Source organism: Artemia franciscana, chromosome 4 (genome assembly GCF_032884065.1).
Source record: "Artemia franciscana chromosome 4, ASM3288406v1, whole genome shotgun sequence".
NCBI classification, from domain to species: domain Eukaryota; kingdom Metazoa; phylum Arthropoda; class Branchiopoda; order Anostraca; family Artemiidae; genus Artemia; species Artemia franciscana.
In genome coordinates, this window is record NC_088866.1 from 12,152,633 (window position 1) to 12,174,391 (window position 21,759).

At 34.5% G+C, this 21,759-nt stretch overlaps 1 protein-coding gene across 4 annotated transcripts in view; it reads left to right on the plus strand.

Annotated features, from left to right (window-relative positions):
• The window catches only part of LOC136026003 (cytochrome P450 306a1-like), a 68,646-nt gene that overhangs the window by 15,125 nt on the left and 31,762 nt on the right, over nucleotides 1–21,759 (plus strand). For 3 of the 4 annotated variants that reach the window (XM_065702148.1, XM_065702147.1, XM_065702149.1), the window contains exons 2-4: nucleotides 927–1,106; nucleotides 4,673–4,823; nucleotides 10,222–10,367. In XM_065702148.1, coding sequence (XP_065558220.1) covers nucleotides 927–1,106; nucleotides 4,673–4,823; nucleotides 10,222–10,367 — 477 coding nt within the window. Of the gene's footprint in view, nucleotides 1–926; nucleotides 1,107–3,352; nucleotides 3,404–4,672; nucleotides 4,824–10,221; nucleotides 10,368–21,759 lie in introns of those variants that run through there. The other variant, XM_065702150.1, reaches the window with a different exon arrangement.

Below are 21,759 nucleotides of genomic sequence, written 5' to 3' on the forward strand. Positions count from 1 at the left end.
TGGAATGGCTCTGAAACGCGAGTACTTCGAAAGGCAAAGAAGAATTTGTTAAATATTTTCTAGTTAAAATTGTCTATCATAGTTGTAGGTATCCGTTTGACTAACCGCATGTCAAACAAAGAGCACTAGGAAGATATGGACGAAGGCTGACAGGCTGCCAAAGATTTTCTTTTTGTCCATCTGTCTGGGGTCAAACAAAAAGCAAGTCGTCCTTTAATGGCATGGGCAGAAGTTAAAATTAGGTTTTAAATGTAATTGGGAAATCAGGGGAGGGTGAAGTATGAAGCTTTGAATACATTGGGGTGGAGGAGCAGCGAGGATAGCTGTATTTGCCTCAGGTGGCTTGGTAGTGTAATGAGTTGTTAATAATAGCAGTGGTAATGGTAGAAGTTTCTAGGAATAAACTGGCATCAGTGGCGAAACAGAAATAGGATAAAACTAGCCTCCTGTAAGACGAGTAATCATCACAAATTTATCTTTATTTAGAAAATGCTCTCTTCTCGTGGGAAGATTTATTAATGTTTTATTTTTCAAACATTAAGATAAACTAAAGTCTGTCCAAAATGTTCCAAGGTGTTCACTAAAGCAAGGTTTTTAGTGTTATTATTAGTCTGATAAGAAGTGTAGAGCTTAAAATGAACGTAATCGGCGTTGGTCGTGTCTGCGGTCGTGTTTTCGTATTTTATTACATTTCTCACTGTTTGAAAACGTCAGATTTTCTGCCATTTCGTATATAACCTATTACTGACTTTAAACTGAAATAGTTTCTAACTAATTTTTTGGTGGAAATGGTTGGTTCTGTTTTTCTTTTAAAGTCACCTTTCCATGATAGGAACAATTATAAAATGTTAATGTTAGTTTTATAGGCTTTTTTCTCTAGTTTTAAAACTGAACCTAATTTGGCATTCATACTTTCTTTATTGTAGATGGAACTCTTTTCGTATTTCAACCTCCAAACACTTTTCATATTTGTCTTCACCTTTTTGTTAGTCTTTCATCTATTGGACAGGAAGAAACGGCCACCTGGTCCTTTTTGCTTACCAATAGTTGGATATTTACCTTTCATCAACAAGGAAGCACCGTATCAAACCCTCTTAAAACTTAAGGTAAGGCCTGAACAAAAATAGCGTCATATCCATACATTTAAATAAGAAATGAGCTTGTAACTGTCTGCGGCACTTGGTTTTCTAACGTTAAGTGTATACTCCTGAACATTACCCAGCTATAATGAAGGATTTTGCTGTGTGTGTGTCTGTGTGTGTTTTTTAGCATATGTAACATGTTCAACTGACTGCTACCCATATCCAGCGAACGGGCAACAAAGTCCTGCTGACCAAAAAGAGGGTATTTAACCAAGACCATATCCAGGGGGGTTAGGGGCTGTGAGCCCCCCAAATGTTTGTCTTACTCGTAAAAGCGTAACAAAAATGGATGTTAGCAAATTTTTTGTACGTTCTTTTTTAGTTTTTTTTTGTGTAAAATACCCTCGAGGAAAAATCCTGGATGCGACCCTGTATTTAGCCTCTGGAATTCCCTCCTATAGAAGGATATATTAGGACTGCCCATGGAATATGTATTTCAAGGGGTTAATGACTTCCCAGTTTCCAACACTTGAAGGAAGGTTTATTTTGCCAGGATGATTTAGAGACAATACTAAAAGGATTAAAAAGATATAGAGCCCCAGGCGCTGATAGTGTAGTAATTACTGAAGAGATAAATTACTAAAGATTTTGGTTGTGATTTTTGAAAAAGGAGGAGTGCCTAGCATATTTAGGAAAACATTATTTAAACCCCTTTATATGAAATATGATAAAAGTGGGTGTCAGTGTGGTAATTATATTTGTAAGAGCTTGGTTTCTGTTGGAAGAAAATTACTTAGCATGATGATACTTTTTGACTTAAAGATTCTTTAAACAAAGTTTTAAGATAAGAACAGTGTGGTCTTAAGAAGGAGAGAGGATGTGTTGATCAAATTTTCACTCTTAGATTAATAATTAGAGTTATGCTAAGTTATTTTTTTTAATAATCAATGTTAAATAAAAAATGAAAATAGAAGTGCCTGAATCATGAAACCCCTTTAGTCCTTAGCTTTAAAGATTATGAAAAAGCGTTTTATTAAGCCGATTGAAGGGTTTTATCAAAGGTAGCTTACTATCCTTATATGGTATACAAGATAAATACATTAAAGTGGTTAGTGCTATGCACGAGACTAAAATTGCTGTGGGTAACGGATGAAATGAGGCCAGTATCCGGTATCGTATTGAAGCAAGAGTTAAGCTGGGCTGTACTTCATCCCCATTTATATGAATCATTTTGAATGGACTTTTTTCTCCAGAAATTCACCAAAGCCTATGGGAGAGCATGGAATCAAAAGGGAGAGTAAAGCTCTCCTACTTACATTAAGCTAATGACATGAACGGATGAAACATCTTAGCAAAATCAATGACTTTTTGAATGTTTTTAGTAAGGTAAACCGAAGACTGACAGGATCAGTAAAAGATACTAGGATATGTAAAAGTGTTGTTATTGATGTTAAAAGTAAAGATCACCATCTGATAGTGTCTAGGGTTTTAAAAAAGCTTCTTAATTTAATTCAACAGCTTTTCTGTTTCAGCATTTATTATAAAAGAATTGGGACAAGCAATCTAATTTTTGCATAAATAATGAGTGTTTGAAGAGGGGGACAGATCCCCTCATGTACGGGAAAATTAGTATTCGAATTAAGTGTCAATGTTACCCTTACATTCAGTTGAAAAAGCTAGTCTTAATCTAATTTAATATCTGATTGATTTGCAAATTATGCGATGCCCATGCCTTACCGACATATAATGCGGACTACCGGCCCCATAAACACCATCCTTATTCCTTGCTGTTAAATTGTAAGTATCAATAATTTAAAATTAATTGATAGTGTTCCTGTTTTTCCGTTTTTCAGCTTAAGGATTTTAAATGAAAATGTGACATAGTTTGATCATTTTGTCAAAATTTCCGATGAACACGAGTTTTCTTGAATAAATACTCTAATTAAAGAATTTTGAGTGGACGAAAAAGGATATTATTGTTCACATGCATGGAAATTATGTGTGCCTTTTGATTTTTTACGCAGCTGAAGCCATCGCGACCTCTAAAATAGGGTTCTCTGACATTTAAATACATTATATATACATTTTTAAATATGTTGAAACATAAAATACAAAAAGGAAAAGAGAAATATTACCATTTCAAATTACTGAAAACAAATATCCTGGTAGTACTTGCCTGCACAGGCCCATGATTCAGACCCCTGAAAGACAAGCATAGACATTAGCTGTTGCTCTTGAACTTATTTAGTACTGAACTAACATTCATTCAGTGAGCATCTGTATTTGCACAATACAATTTTCAGCCGGATTAACTCTGACAAGTAAATTCTTTAATATTTTTTCAATGAATTCGGAGTAATAGCATCATTTTTGCGACCGCTGTACAAAATTGGATGTGAATTATCTTGGGCGTTCGTTTATCTATTTTTTGAACATTATTGAAAATAAATATGGTTAAGAAAAGCGAGAAGCGATCAAGACAAAGTGATTTAGAGGATTCAAGAGGGTCCACAGAGTCGACTAATAATATCTCAAAGTTAAATAAAATCCTTGAAATAGTCGAAAACATTAAAAATGATGTCTTAGAAATAAAAATGGAAATCGTTGAAATCGATGGAAGAAAAAGGGTATTATTGTTCACATGCATGGAAATTCTGTGTGCCTTTTGATTTTTTACGCAGCTGAAGCCATCGCGACCTCTAAAATAGGGTTTTCTGACATTTAAATACATAATATATACATTTTTAAATATGTTGAAACATAAAATACAAAAAGGAAAAGAGAAATATTACCATTTCAAATTACTGAAAACAAATATCCTGGTAGTACTTGCCTGCACAGGCCCACGATTCAGACCCCTGAAAGACAAGCATAGACATTAACTGTTGCTCTAGAACTTATTCAATTGACTTGAGATCCTAAAATTCATTTTCTAGATATCCTGAAAGTAAGAATTTAGTGATAATGTATTGTGGAAAGTTTGTTATGAGAAATAAAGGCCACCAGACAATCTTTAAAGATAAATTATTTGGAAAGAACTGAATTCCTAATAAGATTGGTCAATAAAAAACACCAGCAGACATTATAGAAAAAAAATAAACGAATATTCAAAAATATTGTGGTTTCCCTGAGGTCTGAGGTTAAATCCCTCCAGCCTGTGTGTATCTGCTGTACTTCCTTATGGAGAAAAAAAATCCTACTGAATATACTGAATATTTTATACCTAGTGAATTGTGATCATATAATGTATTTGATTAATCATTGGATAGTCTTTGCCAACGTATTAATTTTCCGCAGTAGATAATTATGAGCTTTTTGGTGAGTGTGGACATCAGGTTAAGAATCCTTGTTACCTCACTACCTTCTCGTCAGACCTGGCTGCAAACGAAATAAAAGTCTCGTTATTACCAACTGATATCATATTCATAATTAACATAGACTAATTAAAAAGAAGTGCAATAATGTTAAGCGATCAATTATTTATAAAGAAATATATTTAGCAAACAGAGGTATTCATTTTCAAAAACAATTAAATAGTTTTCCCAAGACTAGAAACAGAATTCCAATTTAAATAATATATTTTTTTTTAGGAAAAATACGGCAACATCTTCGCAATCCAAATGGGCTTTGTACCAACCCTGGTTATATCTGATCCTTACCTAATAAAACGTCTTTTCTTGATGGAGGCCTTCTGCGGACGAGCACCACTCTACCTGACTTTTGGAATTATGCAGGGCTATGGTACTATTTGTACTTACTACTTTGTAAATAAATAGTGATATTTTTGCTTTCTATATGTTGCGACACTCAGTATTTCGTGACATATTTTCCCCAGAATGACGGAAACTCACTTGTCTTACGGATATGGAACTGGCTGTAATGGTTAGCTGAAATAGCGGGACTGGGTCCTAAAAAGAATTAAATAAAAACAAACAAATTTTTTTAACTGCAAGTAAGGAGCAACATTAAAACTTAAAACGAACAGGAATTATTCCGTATATGAAAGGGGTTGTCCCCTCCTCAACGCCCCGCTCTTCGCGCTAAAGTTTGACTCTTTGTCACAACTCTACTTTTTAAAATAATAAAAAAAACTTTAGCGTAAAGAGCGAGGCATTGAGGAGGGGACAACCCCTTTCATATACAGAATAATTTCTGTTCGTTTCAAGATTTAATGTCGCTAATTACTTGCAGTTAAAAAAAATTTGTCTTTTTTATTTAATTTCTGAAGGTTTTTGAATTAATGCATGTTTTGATTTTGGCCCACCGCACACGAATAATTGAAACGAAATTTGCATTTTTTTTTGCTAAATGGCTTTTTCATAGTTTTGATCGGACTATTTTGATAGAAAGGGGTGGGGGAGGAGGCCTAGTTGCCCTCCAATTTTTGGTTACTTAAAAATGCAACTAGATTTCCTCATTTTCTTACGAACGTTTTTGTTAGTAATAAACATACGTACCTTACAAATTAACATACGTAACGAACTCATATATTTGTATATTTTTAAAACGCATATGAGAGGGTTTTCGCCCTCGTCAATACCTCGCTCTTGACAATAAAACTTGAATTTTGTCCCAAATCTTTAAGAATGACCCCTGAATCACAAAGGCCGTAGAATAAATAGTTGAAATTACTAAAAGTACTTTAGCGTAAAGAGCAAGGTATTGTGGAGGAGACGTACCCCCCTTATATACGTAATATTTTATGTTCGTTTTAAGATTTAATGCGACTTATTACTTCCAGTTGAAAATTTTTTATTTATTTTCTCATTGTTTCTTCTAAATAATGCTAGAAAATCATGCGCCCCCTTCATGGAAATTCTCTTTCCTAATGATAAATGCCCCCATGGAAAGAACCTCCCACCTAACCCCCTCCCCCCCGACCCTCCCCCAACCCAATGTAAAAAAGTCCCCCTGAAAACGTATGTACACTCCATAATAACCATTATTATATGTAAACAATGGTCAAAGTTTGTAACTTGAAGCCCCTCCCCCGGGGACTGTTGGGGGTTAAGTCGTCCCCAGAGACATATTTATTAAGCTTTCGACTAAGCCGAACAGAATGGCTATCTCAGAATTTTGATCCGGTGATTTTTTTTAGGGAGGGGGGAGAATATGCGTGGGAGGGGGCCTAGGTGCCCTCAAATTTTTTGGGTCACATAAAAAAGATACTAGAACTTTGAATTTACGTCAGAATAAGCCCTCTCGCGACATTCTAAGACCACTGGGTCTATACGATCACCCCTGGGGAAAAAAAAAAACGAACAAATAAACACCCATCCGGTATATGTCTTCTGGCAAAAATACAAAATTCCACATTTTTGTGATAGGAGCTTCAAACATCTACATTAGGGTTCTCGGATACGCCGAATCTGATGTTGTGATTTTTATTAAGATTCTATGACTATTATGTGGCATTTCCCCCTATTTTCTAAAATAAGGCAAACTTTCTAAGGCTCGTAACTTTTGATGGGTAAGACTAAGTTTAATGAAACTTATATATTTAAAATCAACATTAAAATGAACTCCTTTGATGTAACTATCGGTATCAAAATTACCTTTTTAGAGTTATCGTTACTATTGAGCTGGGTCGCTCCTTGCTACAGTTCGTTACTACGAACTGTTTGATAGGAACACTTCGCTCAAAAATATTTACGAATCAATCAATCCGATGCTTTTAAGCTTGTTGCCTAAATAGGTCTTTTATGAGAATTCTAAGAAGAAAAGAAAATTTTAAAGTGTAGTTTAATTGCTTCTTTTATGTTCTTTACTTTCTGAACTCGTCAAAATACTGTTTACTGGTTATTATTTTTAATTACTAATTGATATTATAGTAGTGGCTCTTAAGGGAATCCTTCCTGAGGCCACTGAAACAAAGAATAAACTAACATATTGTGGAAATTTTGTGCTTATCTAGTATAGTAAATTCTTAATGAGTTAAATTAAAAGCAATCATATTTGACAGCAAATCTTGATGTTAAAACTCAAAAATGAAAATAAGTTGTCACAAATATAATGGGGTCTGTCAACCCTTCTAACTGTTTTTTTTTTATTTATTCCTCATCTCTATCGTACCCTATGATCGGGGATATGAAGTAGATTCGTAAACCCTCCAATGTGACCTCTCCTCTTTTCCGCTTATCAGCATCTAGTTCGAATCAGAGTCACGCAAGGAGTTACAATCCACATTACATGAGGCATAAAGTGAGTCCATGGCCCTTTAAAATCCTCCTACCCACCCTCTGGCAACTTTCTAGCTGAAATAAGGGTGTGTTACAGCTTTTTAAATCCGGAATCGCTCAAGTATTTTCGATTGGTATTCCCTTCCAACATCACCCGACAACTTTTAGCTGAAAGACAGGCATATGACCCTATGTTTGAAGCAGAATCATGGGCAAATTTATTGGTTGCAAAACTACCCAATTTTCGTAATTCGTTTCAATTTATTCAAAAGTAAAATGAGAACAGAATTTATTATTTTTTAAAGGTTATGCACGAAGCTCTTAGGAGCCTGTGTGGCTGAAATAAAGAAAAAATTCCAGCATAAAAAGCAAATATATATATATATATATATATATATATATATATATATATATATATATATATATATATATATATATATATATATATATATATATAATATATATATATATATATATATATATATATATATATATATAATATATATATATATATATATATATATATATATATATATATATATATATATATATATATATATATATATATATATATATATATAATGTGAGGGACAAACAGAGTGGATCAACTTCTGAAATCCACCTTAATTTGACAGTTTTTACCTCTTTACAAACGGAGATGATAATTGAACATTGAGAAAATTTAACCAAGCTAAAACTATCCAAAAAAAAAGTAAAAAAATTCAGAGAGTAAATAACAGCCATAATTATAAGAATACGTCTTTTTGAGGTTATTTTTGAAAGCATTAAGGTCAACAGTACTTTGAACATCACTTGGAATTTTGGACCAGAATTTTGAACCCTGAACACGGCAAGAAAATTTCAAAGGTGATAAAGAAATTATTGGGATCCTAGTATTTGCAGGCTGTCTATTACTATACCCATGAATTTTTTTTCAAAAACAAACATATTTACAAAATACGTTTCATGGCTTTGTATTATTATTTACAATCTTTGCTATAATCAATTTTTTTAAGACAAATGCCCGAAAAGGCATCATAAACTACTAAAATGCAGACCAATTTGCCAAAGTAAGTACCCACCGCACCTGAAGATGAACACACTTGAAGGTTCTTGCTGGCAAGTCATTCTCCATGATAGATACGAAATCCTTGAACATCAGGGAAGTATTTTGCTAGGGGGGGAGGTGAAACTAACGATCTCAGACCTTGCCCTCTCCTTAGGCCTCATTTTGGCTCTCCATCTGATAAGTCTGCATAATTCAAGCATCGACAGAAAAGGGTCAGTTTTCTTTAGTATACCTTAACGCTTATGGTACTATATAGGTCATTTTTCGGTATTCACTGTCATTTTCATTTTATTTGGGAAAATTGGCTCCAAGTTTGCGCCCCCTTCCTGCCATTTTGACGAAATTACGCCTCCGTTGAACAATGAAACTTTAACGCTTGTTAGCACATGGGATGTAAAGGTCGCTTAGGGGTTGATGCATCCTTTCATAGTAATTTTGTTTGTTTAATTTTGAATTGATTCTGTATTTTAATTTCTTATCTTATGAGGTCTGTTTATTCATGCATATCAGTTTCTTAAGTATGGCCTGGTTATTATTTTAAGTTCCATTTTAGGTTTACTTTATACTATAACTTTGTTTGTGCTCTTTTTTAGGTTTTAATATCGCTCTTTTTCCTTTTAATTTTTTCTTGTTGAAACTGACGAAACTAGTGTAGGTCGGTCTTTGGTTTATATAGTTTAATTGTGGGTTGATTGTACTAGTATATGTAAACTCTTCTTGAGCAATCGGCATAAAATCTAAACTGTTGAATTTTGTTGTCTTTAATTGAAATGGAGTTGGCTTTGCATAAGATAGTTCCTGTTCCTATAAGGATGCTCTGATTGAAGAAAATCTGTAAATATTGCTTTTACTGACAAATTGATATGTAATTATTTTATTATCAGATATGATTTAGATTTTTGCGCCCATATTCAGCAAAAATAAAGTTAAATAAACAATAATTTAATTGAGATTTTAGCCGAGAAGCAGTGTTCTTTTCGTTGGGAGGGGGTGGGGGGGAGGGTTTGGAATCAGCAAAATGTCCGCTTGCCTGAAATCCTAGAGCGCAACCGTAAGAAGACCTAATCACATGGATATTCAAAAGCCAATGAGGTTACAGCTTTAGGAAAACATGTGAGACCGCGAAGCTGCCGTGTTAAAGGGTGGCAACCTACAGCGTAGTTGGCAAAATTTGGGAATTAAAACAAACCTAAGACCGGAGACTAAAAATTTTTTCGGAACGTCTTGGCTGTTAGTGTTTGTCCATCAAAGTTCAAGTACATCCGAGTAATCTAGACAAGAACGTAGATGGGGCTTGGAAGTGGCTTATACCAGAATTTTTTTATCTGTGTCTCTTTACTTTAAGTTTCTTGCTCCAATTATGTCAAAGCAGATTGACCTATTTTGTGCAAAGGTGTGAAAAGTGGCGTACGCCTCTGTAAATCCCTATTCTGATGTTCGATTAACTTTACTTACTTGCCCCATAAGTTTCACACCAATTGGCCCATAAGCCGATTAGAAAATAACTCTGACTTTAAGAATTTTGGTCCATCCAATAACTGTGGCCCTTTTGATCTGGCACTGGTTTGCTTTAAGGTCTCTTTGGCCTGGGGTACCAAACTTGCAAAAAAGATTGTTGTAAAAAGCGTTCAAGGATGATTGCAAAAATGATTGTTATAAAAGGAGTTCAAGGACTTGAACCCTTTTTTTTGCAGAAATTATTGGTGCTCTGGAGCTCCCGTCTGCACTAAGTCAGGACTTAAATTGGTTTAGCATTTGTAAACGAAATGTTGAGAAAAAAAATAACATATCGAGAAGACGTCATTCTTTACTAATTCTATGCTACTGTATTGATTAAGATCCACTGATTTTAAGTTCCTCAACATGTTTAATATGTGTTTTCTAATTACAGGACTCATTTGCTCTGAGGGCCAAATTTGGCGAGACCATCGTAAATTTGTTGCTCATGTTCTGAGAAATCTGGGGAAGTACAAAACTGCCAGTGGTCGAAATTTAATAGAGGAGGTGATTATAAACGGTGTTGACGACTTTGTCATGGTAATGAAAAAGCTTTTTCATAAACACTTTTGTGCTGCTAATTTTTCTCTTTTTTTCCAGATATATATCACTCCAAAACAGATTTTGTATTTTATTTGGGTTTTCTTAATTCCTCGTGTAAAACATTTTGTTTTTGAAGGGGATAATCTGAACTCACATAAGCAACTTTTCTCCGTGATTACCCTCAAAAGGCTGCCAATTCTTTAACTCGCCTGCTATAAAACTACTGGTAAAAAAATGCTTATTTATCTATATCTTTCAATATATTGTTCTAGAGACTACTTCTTTATTATTATTATTTCATCTCTATGGCTTTTTCTTATTTTGCCCGTTTTTTCTTTATTTATAAAAATCTCTCGAACTGACTCTTCTATAAAAAAAAACAACAACATAATTATGTTGCAAAAACGAGCTAGGAATTTTAGCAGAAAGGTATCAAATGGCCCTTTGTTTAAGGTGGAATAATGGAAGTATTTTCAATCCATATTTTCAATTCATGCTGGACCAAGGCCCCTCTATGATATCCCAACTTCTTATGGAGAGTGTTCATATTGTACTTTGCTTGATTTGATAATACGCAAGGAGTTTCAGTCTGTATAACTAGAGAAGGAAAGAGGATCCACGTTCTTTCATTAGTTGAAAGTCTTTAGCTTTCATAGATCTTCTTTTTTTCTCGGTTCTTCCGTCGGGGTGAGTACTCGAGCTTGTTTTTTTTTCAAGCTCAATTCCTTCAGAAGCTTCAACGGAAACACATTCCTGAATATTTTCTGCCAGAATTTCATCACTCTCGAAGAGAGGCTCATTTTCTGAACCTGAACCCGACTCGTGGACTGAACGCGCTTATTCTTAATTACAACCGGCTGAAATAGGACTGGGTATGTAAATGCAAAATCTCTAGCTTCGACAATAATGGACTAAAAAAATTTCGAATATACAAATCAACGCAGGAAAAAAGGTTCAAGGAAATTGATATCTAATCCCTCTTTAGTTACGGGAACCTGGTCTACACCTTTATTATGAAAGTAAAGGGTAACACTAAACTCTAGAAAGAGTATTTCCCTTGACTTGTGGAGAAAAAATGAAAATTAAATGACAACTTATGTACTGAATTCCAAGGTATAGAGCAGTGGTTCTCAACCGGGGTCCATGTAATATTTCCGGGGGTCCACAGGCAAAACACAACAACTTGGGGGTCCACAATGATATTTTGTGGGTCCATGAAGAAAACCAGACCAGAACACTCTTTATTTTAAAAAATTCAATTTCTACTGTAATTTACTGTTCACTTTATATTGTGTTCACTGCGTGATACACCGTCAAGACTTAGTTGCAAAGAAAATGAGTGCATTTCTGCATGATGTCCTTGCTGTTGTAATAAAAGTAGTTTTTATTTTGATATTTATTTGATATTTATTTGATTTTATTTGATATTTACCATATCAAATTCTCTCCGAGACCACCTTTTTCGTGAATTCTGTAAGCAAAATTGAGAAAAATTTGGGCGGCTTGTATTACATACAGAGGTGAGATGGCTATCAAAGGGAAATTGTCTTAAGCGTTTCATTGCCCTTTGGGATTCTATTGTTTCCTTTCTTGCTGACCCACAACTTGGAGCAAAACTGCTTGCAAATAAATGTGATGTGTTTTACTTATCAGATATATTTGAAAATTTTATATCACTTAATAAACAGCTCCAAGAAAACAATTCTGATCTGATATCTAGTAAAAGTACTATTGCTGCTTTTTTAAGGAAACTACAGCTGTATAAGAATAATATCAGGTGTCGTGCATTTGAACAGTTTCCTTGTTTGGCCTGTGTTAACAGCGATTTGCAGGATGAAGATCTTGCATTATATGGTGAATATTTGGAAAATATACATGAAGATATGCAAACTCGGGTTGGCGACCTACTCGGAATGGAAATACCGATCTGGGAAACAATTCCTTTCGAAGGTAATGTTGCCGAAATAGACATATCTTTGCAAGAGCCCCTCAACAAAATACAAAGTGATGAAATAATGCATGCAAAATTCAAAGATCGCCAAGTAAAACAAATGATGTTGCTACGAAGTACCCTGTGCTCTGGCATAAACTACGTTATTGCTTTTCTTACATCTTATCTTGTTGAAGCGGGATTTAGTCGTGTTTCTCTAACGTTATCAAAAGATCGCAATAGACTTGACATTGTGAAAAGGGGTAACCTTTGACTATCATTAACATCAATAGAACCAAATATAAATAAACTCATCGAGAAGAATCAACCACAGGGATTTCATTGAATAAACATGCCTTTTCCTTTTTTTTTAATCACACACTTAATTTCAACTCCTTTTTTATTTAGTTTACATAATGCTGGAGTGAATTAAACTGCCTGAGGAGCTCTACTCTCCAAGAGCTTGTGTTGCTTGCCCATGGAAGAAACATTGTAATATTGTAGTTATTATCACAATAATAGTAATAATAATAATAATAATAATAATAATAATAATAATAATAATAATTATTATTATTATTATTATAGCAGAATATTTTATTTGTATTAAATTAGTTTACATTAAAAATAAAGCTTAATCTACTTTTTACTATTTCTTTGATAATTAAAACCTTAAAATTTATATTAGTGAAGAATAGAAAATTATTCTTATGTCCAACAGCTATGAAGGGGTCCACCAAGACAAAAAGAAGAGAAAAGGGGTCCATGGGTAAAAAAAGGTTGAGAACCATTGGTATAGAGGTAATTTTTGGGTTACTTCGACTTATTGTTAAATTGAATAAAATTAAATAAAGAAGTCAGATGATGGAATGCAAGTGCCCAGTGATAGGGAATAAGCTTCGGTGTTTCAAAACGTGCTATGTTACTTGCAGTCAAAGTAGCATTTGCAGTTGTAGTAGTAGTTGGTGTAGAATAGTAGTAGCTCGTGGTAGAATTCTCAGAAATCATGGAAGTTGTTGAGAGCATCAGCAGCTGGACATCCACAACCACAGCAAAAGCAAAATCCTTAGCAACTGCTGTCACACTCTCCGAACGATAGTAACCAGCTACTCCCTTAGAAACATCTGTACTGATTTTACCTCTCAGTCAGCTATTTCAGAAGAGGAGCTTGGATCTTGCGTCAGCAGCAAGTCATGCTAATGATCTTCTTATCCAGCTATCAGTCAAGCATCAAGCATCTTATGAAGCATCAGGAGAGTGAAAGCGAATTCATAAGCATTTGATAAGGGATCTAAAGTAGCAACTGAGCTAGGTTTAGAAATAACAGTCCCGAAGATAGTGAAAATGCAAATCAATCGGATTAGTGTGCTGTTCTGTTCAGACGAGGAATAATGTAGACCTTAAGCTTTACTCCCTTTTTGAACACTATTATGCCGGACTTTTTATACTAGGGGAAACTTTACAGGAGTGGAACTGCACTAAATATTGTGAACATAGTAACATCAGGTTGTTGACGTCAGTTTAGAGTCTCATTTCATTGTTCTAAACCACTCAGATACTAAACATTGTGAACATTGTGAGTTCAGATTGATGATGTCGCTTTAGAATCCGATTTCTTCGTTCTAAAGTCCCCAGTTACAAAAAATTGTGAACTTATTAGTGAGATCTGTCGAGTTTTTTAAATACGATTTTTGTGTTCCTAAAAGAGGACGAAATGTCACAGTTAACCATTTTCCTAATTTGAAAATAGGTGATGGTCCGTTGATCTTTGAATTAAAATCAAGTTGCCATTGGCAAATTGGAGACAAAACCAAGAAAGGTAGTCTGAGTGAGAGGCAAAGCTGATATTTGCCACAGGATAAATCATAAGATTTGAAGACTAAAAACACTAATCAAAATATGAAGTTAATTCTGGTAATAACGGCAAAAAGCAAAACTACACATTTTTAGATAGGAACTTGTTAAAACCTCCATAGTAAGGCTCGTTGATATGCTGAGTCTGATCATGTGCTTTTCATTAACATCACTTAACTTTTTGGGGACGTTTCCCTGTTTTTCAAAAATCAGGAAAATTTCACATTTAACCTGAACCTTACTTCCACATTTAACCACAGCATTTTCGCATTTTTACATTTTTGACAAATAATTATAGCGGGTGAATTACTTTGTTCAGGATACTGAGAATCAAGTTTTGCATGCTTGGCTTAGTTCTGCACAGAATTGTCATTTTTTTTAATAAGCACCAAAACAATTAAGTTACCAACTCCTCAAAACATAATAAGTTTTAGCCCATCAAGGATTACTGATTAGAATTAGAATAAAATATATCAACCTTAGTTAAAAGCTACTTTTCCGGCTGGATCTCAACTTTCAAATGTCAAAACTACAAAAGCAGTAAAAGTAAGACCAGGGGCGGATCTAGAGAAAAATCTTGGGGGGGGGCAATGTAACAAGGGCGCCAATGAGCAAAATGTTAAAGGGGTTCAATGTGGCAAAGGTGCCAATAATTGAACAAATTGACAAATTTATTCTAAAAGGAACGAAAAAAGAAAAAAAACAGGGAAGGAGGATGCTAGAAAAATCTTGGAGGACCAGGACTCCCTGGGATCTGCCGGTGGGTTAGACTGTAGTTGCCTTAGCAGTGAGAGAACTGTTGAAGCTTAGAAGGCACGTGGAATACCGTTCTTCTGCCTCAGTCCCAAGAGCAGATAAAAAAAAATCTTACCAAGCTTACGAAAGAGTATTGCAAGTGCCATGAATTTACATACGAGATCGTCATGTTTTACCCTTAAGGCAAATCAGCTTGCGAAATAAACAATTTATTCTTCCTTCTACAAGTTTGGTGCATTAAAATGATAGGACGTCAGAAGTAAAATAATCGACTTTAATGAAATTATGCGAGGTTAATTCTGTTTGTACTCAAACCAAAAACCAGTTCATATTACTGCATATTATACTGCCCTTTACAGGGGCAACATTTGTAGGGTGGTTGCCATACATGATTTATTCCCCCCCCCCCTAGATTTTGAAAAATATATTTTTAGTATTTACATTGAAAAAAAGTTCCCCTCAATTTGGAGAATAAATTTTTTTAGTACTTTCATTAAAACAAATTCTTACCCTCTCGTTTTTGGGAATTATCGTCACGGACCCGTGAAGCATCAAAATTCGAGATATGAAATTTGGAATCTACACAACAGTATCAAGGAATGTCGGACACGGCATTTCATTGCACGTTAGGTACATATGGACCCAATAATTACGAGTGGAAAAGTCAGACGTCCTGTATGACAATTTTATAAAAAAGACAAGCTTTTTTTAAACTGAATGTAAGGAGTGACATTAAAACTTAAAACGAACAGAAATTACTCAGTGTATGAAAGGGGCTGTTCCTTCCTCAACGTCCCGCTGTTTACTCAAAAGTTTGACTCTTTCTCTCAATTTTACTTTATAAAACAGTAAATAACTTTAGCGTATATATATATCTATATATATAAAAATAAGTTGTCTGTGTGTGGATCTGTGGATCTGTGGATCAGGTGACGTCATGTTTGTCCGCATATGACGTCTGAATTATTTCACACTAATACAAAAGAAGAAAAAAACTAAAAAAGGTAAAAACTACAAAAAAAACTAAAAAGAAAAAAAAAACTAAAAAAGCTAAAAAACTAAAAAAAATTAAAAAAAGGTAAAAATCTAATAACTAAAAAAAAAACTGAAAAAAATAAAAAAAGGCAAAAACTACAAAAAAATAAAAACTAATAAAAAAACTAAAAAAGCTAAAAAACTAAAAAAACTAAAAAAAACTAAAAAAAGGTAAAAAACTAAAAAAAACTAAAAACTAAAAAAGAAAAAAACTAAAAAAAGGAAAAAACTGAAAAATAAAAGAGAAAAAGAAAACTAAAAAAATATGAATAAATATATATAAAAATAAGTTGTTTGTGGGTTATGTCTGTCTGTCTGTCTGTCGAGTGACGTCGTGTTTGTCCGCAAATGACGTCTGAATTATTTCACACTAATACAAAAGAAGAAAAAAAACTAAAAAAGGTAAAAACTACAAAAAAAAACTAAAAAGAAAAAAAAACTAAAAAAGCTAAAAAACTAAAAAAAACTAAAAAAAGGTAAAAAAAAAGGTAAAAAACTAAAAACTAAAAAAAAACTGAAAAAACTAAAAAAAGGCAAAAACTAAAAAAAAACTAAAAACTAATAAAAAAACTAAAAAAGCTAAAAAACTAAAAAAACTAAAAAACTAAAAAAAGGTAAAAAACAAAAAAAAACTAAAACTAAAAAAGAAAAAACTAAAAAAAAGGAAAAAACTGAAAAATAAGAGAAAAAGAAAACTAAAAAAATATTAATAAATATAAAAAATATAAATATAAATATAATATAAATTAGCAATCAACAAAGCACCGAGACACAAATGACGACCGGGACACAGGGAGTATAAATGACGACCAGGACATAAGTAAAAAAAAAAACTAAAAAAACTAAAAAAATGGTAAAAACTACAAAAAAACTAAAAACTAATAAAAAAACTAAAAAATCTAAAAATCTAAATAAACTAAAAAAGAAAAAAAAGAAAAAAGGAAAAAAATAAAGGAGAAAAACAAAACTAAAAAACGAATGTATATACAGACCGGGACACCGGGATACAAATGACGACCGGGACACAGGGAATATAAATGACGACCGGGACACAGGGACACAACTACAATGGGGACGCCGGGGAGCACAGGGGGATATAAATGACGACCGGGACACCGGGACACAAGGAATATAAATGACGCCCGGGACACTCAAAGAGAAATCACAGACTGGAACACCGGGACACAAATGACGACCGGGACACAGGGAATATAAATGACGACCGGGACACAGGGACATAACTACAAAGGGGACGCCGGGGTGCACAGGGGGATATATAAATGACGATGGCGACTCAGGGAATGGTCGATTAGCAATCACCATCAACAAAGCTCAAGGGCAATCATTAGAATCATGAGGTATAGATCTGAATACGGATTGTTTTCCCATGGACCATTATATGTTGCATGTTCAAGAGTCGGTAAACCTGACAATCTATTTATATGCACAGACAATGGGACAGCAAAGAATGTTGTATATTCGCAAGTTTTACGTAGTTAAAAACATATATATATATATATATATATATATATATATATATATATATATATATATATATATATATATATATATATATATATATATATATCTATCTATATTCACAGGTGGGACATAGGGACACAACTACAATGGCGAGTAACTAATATGGCGCGTAACGACTTACGCGCGCGGGAGGGCTTGGGGGGGGGCGCGAAGCGCCCCCATTAACTAGGTGTTGGGGTGGCGCGAAGCGCCACCCCAACAGCTAGTATATATATATATCTATATATGTAAAAATAAGTTGTCTGTCTGTCTGTGTGTCAGGTGACGTCATGTTTCTGTGTCGACTGACGTCATGTTTTCGACTGACGAAATTACGAAATTACATTGGGACACAAATGACGACCAGGACACCGGCACATCTATATATATAAAATAAGTTGTCTGTCTGTCTGTGGATCAGGTGACGTCATGTTTCTGTGTTGACTGACGTCATAAAATTACTTGTCGCCATTTTTGCTTTGACGGTGACGTCATTAACGGTATTTAAGACATTTGTTCACGGAAAAATGTTTAATTGTAAAATGACTGAAGAACCTACAATGGCAACAGCCGAGGAAGCTGCTCAAAGAGTTTATGCCAAAAAACTTGCTGCTGATAGAGAAAGTAAGAAAAGAAAGCGTTCCGAGGAATCACAAGAACAGCAAGAAAACAGGCTTGCGGCTAAAGAACGCAAAACCGCGCAGTTAGATGAAAATCCACCTGGACAGCGAGAGTCAAAACATATCAAAACTGAAAATGATAGCGATGATGATTGGGTTTGGGATTTTGACTTGGATAAGGTCATCAATGCCTACCAGATTTAAGTTAAAAAAACAAAGGTTCGTCGATATGTACTTCATAGTGACGCTGAAAAATAAAGAAGAAAAAGAAAACTGAAAAAAGAAAAAAGGTAAAAAACTAAAAAAAAACTAAAAAGAAAAAACACTCAAAGAGAAATTACAGACCGGGACACAAATGACGACCGAGACAGAGGGAATATAAGTGACGACCGGGAACCTCAAAGAGAAATCACAGACTGGGACACCCGAACACAAATCACGACCGGGACACAGGGAATATAAATGACGACCGGGACACAGGGACACAACTACAACGGGGACGCCGGGGGCACAGGCGGGATATATAAATGACGACCGGGACACAGGGATTGTTCGAATAGAAATTACAGACCGGGACACCGGGACACAAATGACGACCGGGACACCGGGACACAGGGAATGTAAATGACGACCGGGACACTCAAAGAGAAATTACAAACTGGGACACCGGGACACAAATGACGACCGGGACACAGGGAATATAAATGACGACCGGGACACAGGGACACATCATTAGAATAATGAGGTATAGATCTGAATACGGATTGTTTTTCCCATGGACAATTATATGTTGCGTGTTCAAGAGTCAGTAAACCTGACAATCTATTTATATGCACAGACAATGGGACAGCGAAGAATGTTGTACATTCGCATGTTTTACGTAGTTAAAAACATATATTTATATCTATCTCTATTCACAGGTGGGACACAGGGACACAACTACAATGGCGCGTAACTAATATGGCGCGTAACGACTTACGCGCGCGGGGGGGCTTGGGGGGCGCGAAGCGCCCCACCAACTAGGTGTTGGAATATAACAGCTAGTAGGGAATATAAATGACGACCGGGACACTCAAAGAGAAAGCGACCGGACACAAGGAATGTTCAATTAGCAATCACCATCAACAAAACACCGTCAACAAACCATCACAAATGACGACCGGGACACAGGGAGTATAAATGACGACCAGGGACATAAGTAAAAAAAAAACTAAAAAAAAAGGTAAAAACTACAAAAAAACTAAAAAGAAAAAAACAAACTAAAAACCAATAAAAAAACTAAAAAAGCTAAAAAACTAAAAAAACTAAAAAATAAAAAAAAACTAAAAAAAGGAAACAAAAAGAAAAATAAAGGAAAAAAACAAAACTAAAAAAATAAAAATAAAAAAAAAATAAAAAAGAAAAAAGAAAAAAAAACTAACAAAATGTAAAAACCAAAAAAACTAAAAAGAAAAAAGAAAAAAAAACTAAAAAAATGTAAAAACCAAAAAAAAAACTAAAAAGAAAAAAAGGGGAAAAATACAAAAATTTATTTCATCATTTACCATTTCAAAAACGAATGTATATACAGACTGGGACACCGGAATACAAATGACGACCGGGACACAGGGGATATAAATGACGACCGGGACACAGGGACACAACTACAACCGGACGCCGGGGGGCACAGGGGGATATATTAATGACGATGGGGACACAGAGAATGTTCGATTAGCAATCACAATCAACAAAGCTCAAGGGCAATCATTAGAATCATGAGGTATAACTAAAAAAAACTAAAAAAAGGCAGAAAATTAAAACCTAAAAAAAGACCAATTCAAAAACGAATGTATATACAGACTGGGACACCGGGACACGAATGACGACCGGGACACCGGGACACAAGGAATATCAATGACGCCCGGACCCTCAAAGAGAATTCACAGACTAGGACACCGGGACATAAATGACGACCGGAACACATGGAATATAAATGACGACCGGGACACCGGGGGGCACACGGGGATATATAAATGACGACGGCGACACAGGGAATCGTCGATTAGCAATCACCATCAACAAAGCTCAAGGGCAATCATTAGAATCATGAGGTATAGATCTGAATACGGATTGTTTTCCCATGGACCATTATATGTTGCATGTTCAAGAGTCGGTAAACCTGACTATCTATTTATATGCACAGACAATGGGACAGCAAAGAATGTTGTATATTCGCAAGTTTTACGTAGTTAAAAACATATATATATATATATATATATATATATATATATATATATATATATATATATATATATATATATATATCTATCTATATTCACAGGTGGGACATAGGGACACAACTACAATGGCGCGTAACTAATATGGCGCGTAACGACTTACGCGCGCGGGGGGGCTTGGGGGGGGGGCGAAGCGCCCCCACCAACTAGGTGTTGGGGTGGCGCGAAGCGCCACCCCAACAGCTAGTATATATATATATATATATATATATATATATATATATATATATATATATATATATATATATATATATATATACTAGCTGTTGGGGTGGTATATATACTGGTCGTCATTTGTGTCCCAGTCTGTAATTTCTCTTTGAGTGTTTTTTCTTTTTAGTTTTTTTAGTTTTTTACCTTTTTTCAGTTTTCTTTTTCTTCTTTATTTTTCAGCGTCACTATGAAGTACATATCGACGAACCTTTGTTTTTTTAACTTAAATCTGGTAGGCATTGATGACCTTATCCAAGTCAAAATCCCAAACCCAATCATCATCGCTATCATTTTCAGTTTTGATATGTTTTGACTCTCGCTGTCCAGGTGGATTTTCATCTAACTGCGCGGTTTTGCGTTGTTTAGCCGCAAGCCTGTTTTCTTGCTGTTCTTGTGATTCCTCGGAACGCTTTCTTTTCTTACTTTCTCTATCAGCAGCAAGTTTTTTGGCATAAACTCTTTGAGCAGCTTCCTCGGCTGTTGCCATTGTAGGTTCTTCAGTCGTTTTACAATTAAACATTTTTCCGTGAACAAATGTCTTAAATACTGTTAATGACGTCACCGTCAAAGCAAAAATGACGACAACTAATTTCATGACGTCAGTCAACACAGAAACATGACATCACCTGATCCACAGACAGACAGACAACTTATTTTTATATATATAGATATATATATATATATATACTTTTATTATATAAGCAAACTTTATTATGACATTTGAAAGTCAAGTCTCGATGTGTCAAGTCTACAATATGGTAATAAAGTTAGTGCATTGGCTAACGTATTGGCGAATCGTCTTTGTAGTGGCTGTATGGAGCAAATTTAGCAATTTTGTGCCTGTATAACTCGAATTTTCATTTGGCTCACCTCGCTAACTCGCTACCTTTAAAAGCGAATTTTATTTAGAATGACCTCTATAACTCGAACTATGCATAAGTCAAATTATATATAACTCAAAGATGAATCGTAGTCCCGTGAATTTCAAGCTAGTGAAAGTCGCTGCAATTGGATCTTTGCGAATATATGTAGCCTTCTGTTTAATCTAGTAAATGTAAAAAAAAATTTAATCTTTCTAAAATTTAAATCTCTCTATAAATTTAAATCTTTCTGTAAAATCTAGCATTATTCCAATTTCCTTTTGCGAAAATCTTTTGCGAAAATCTGTAGATTTTTGCAAAATC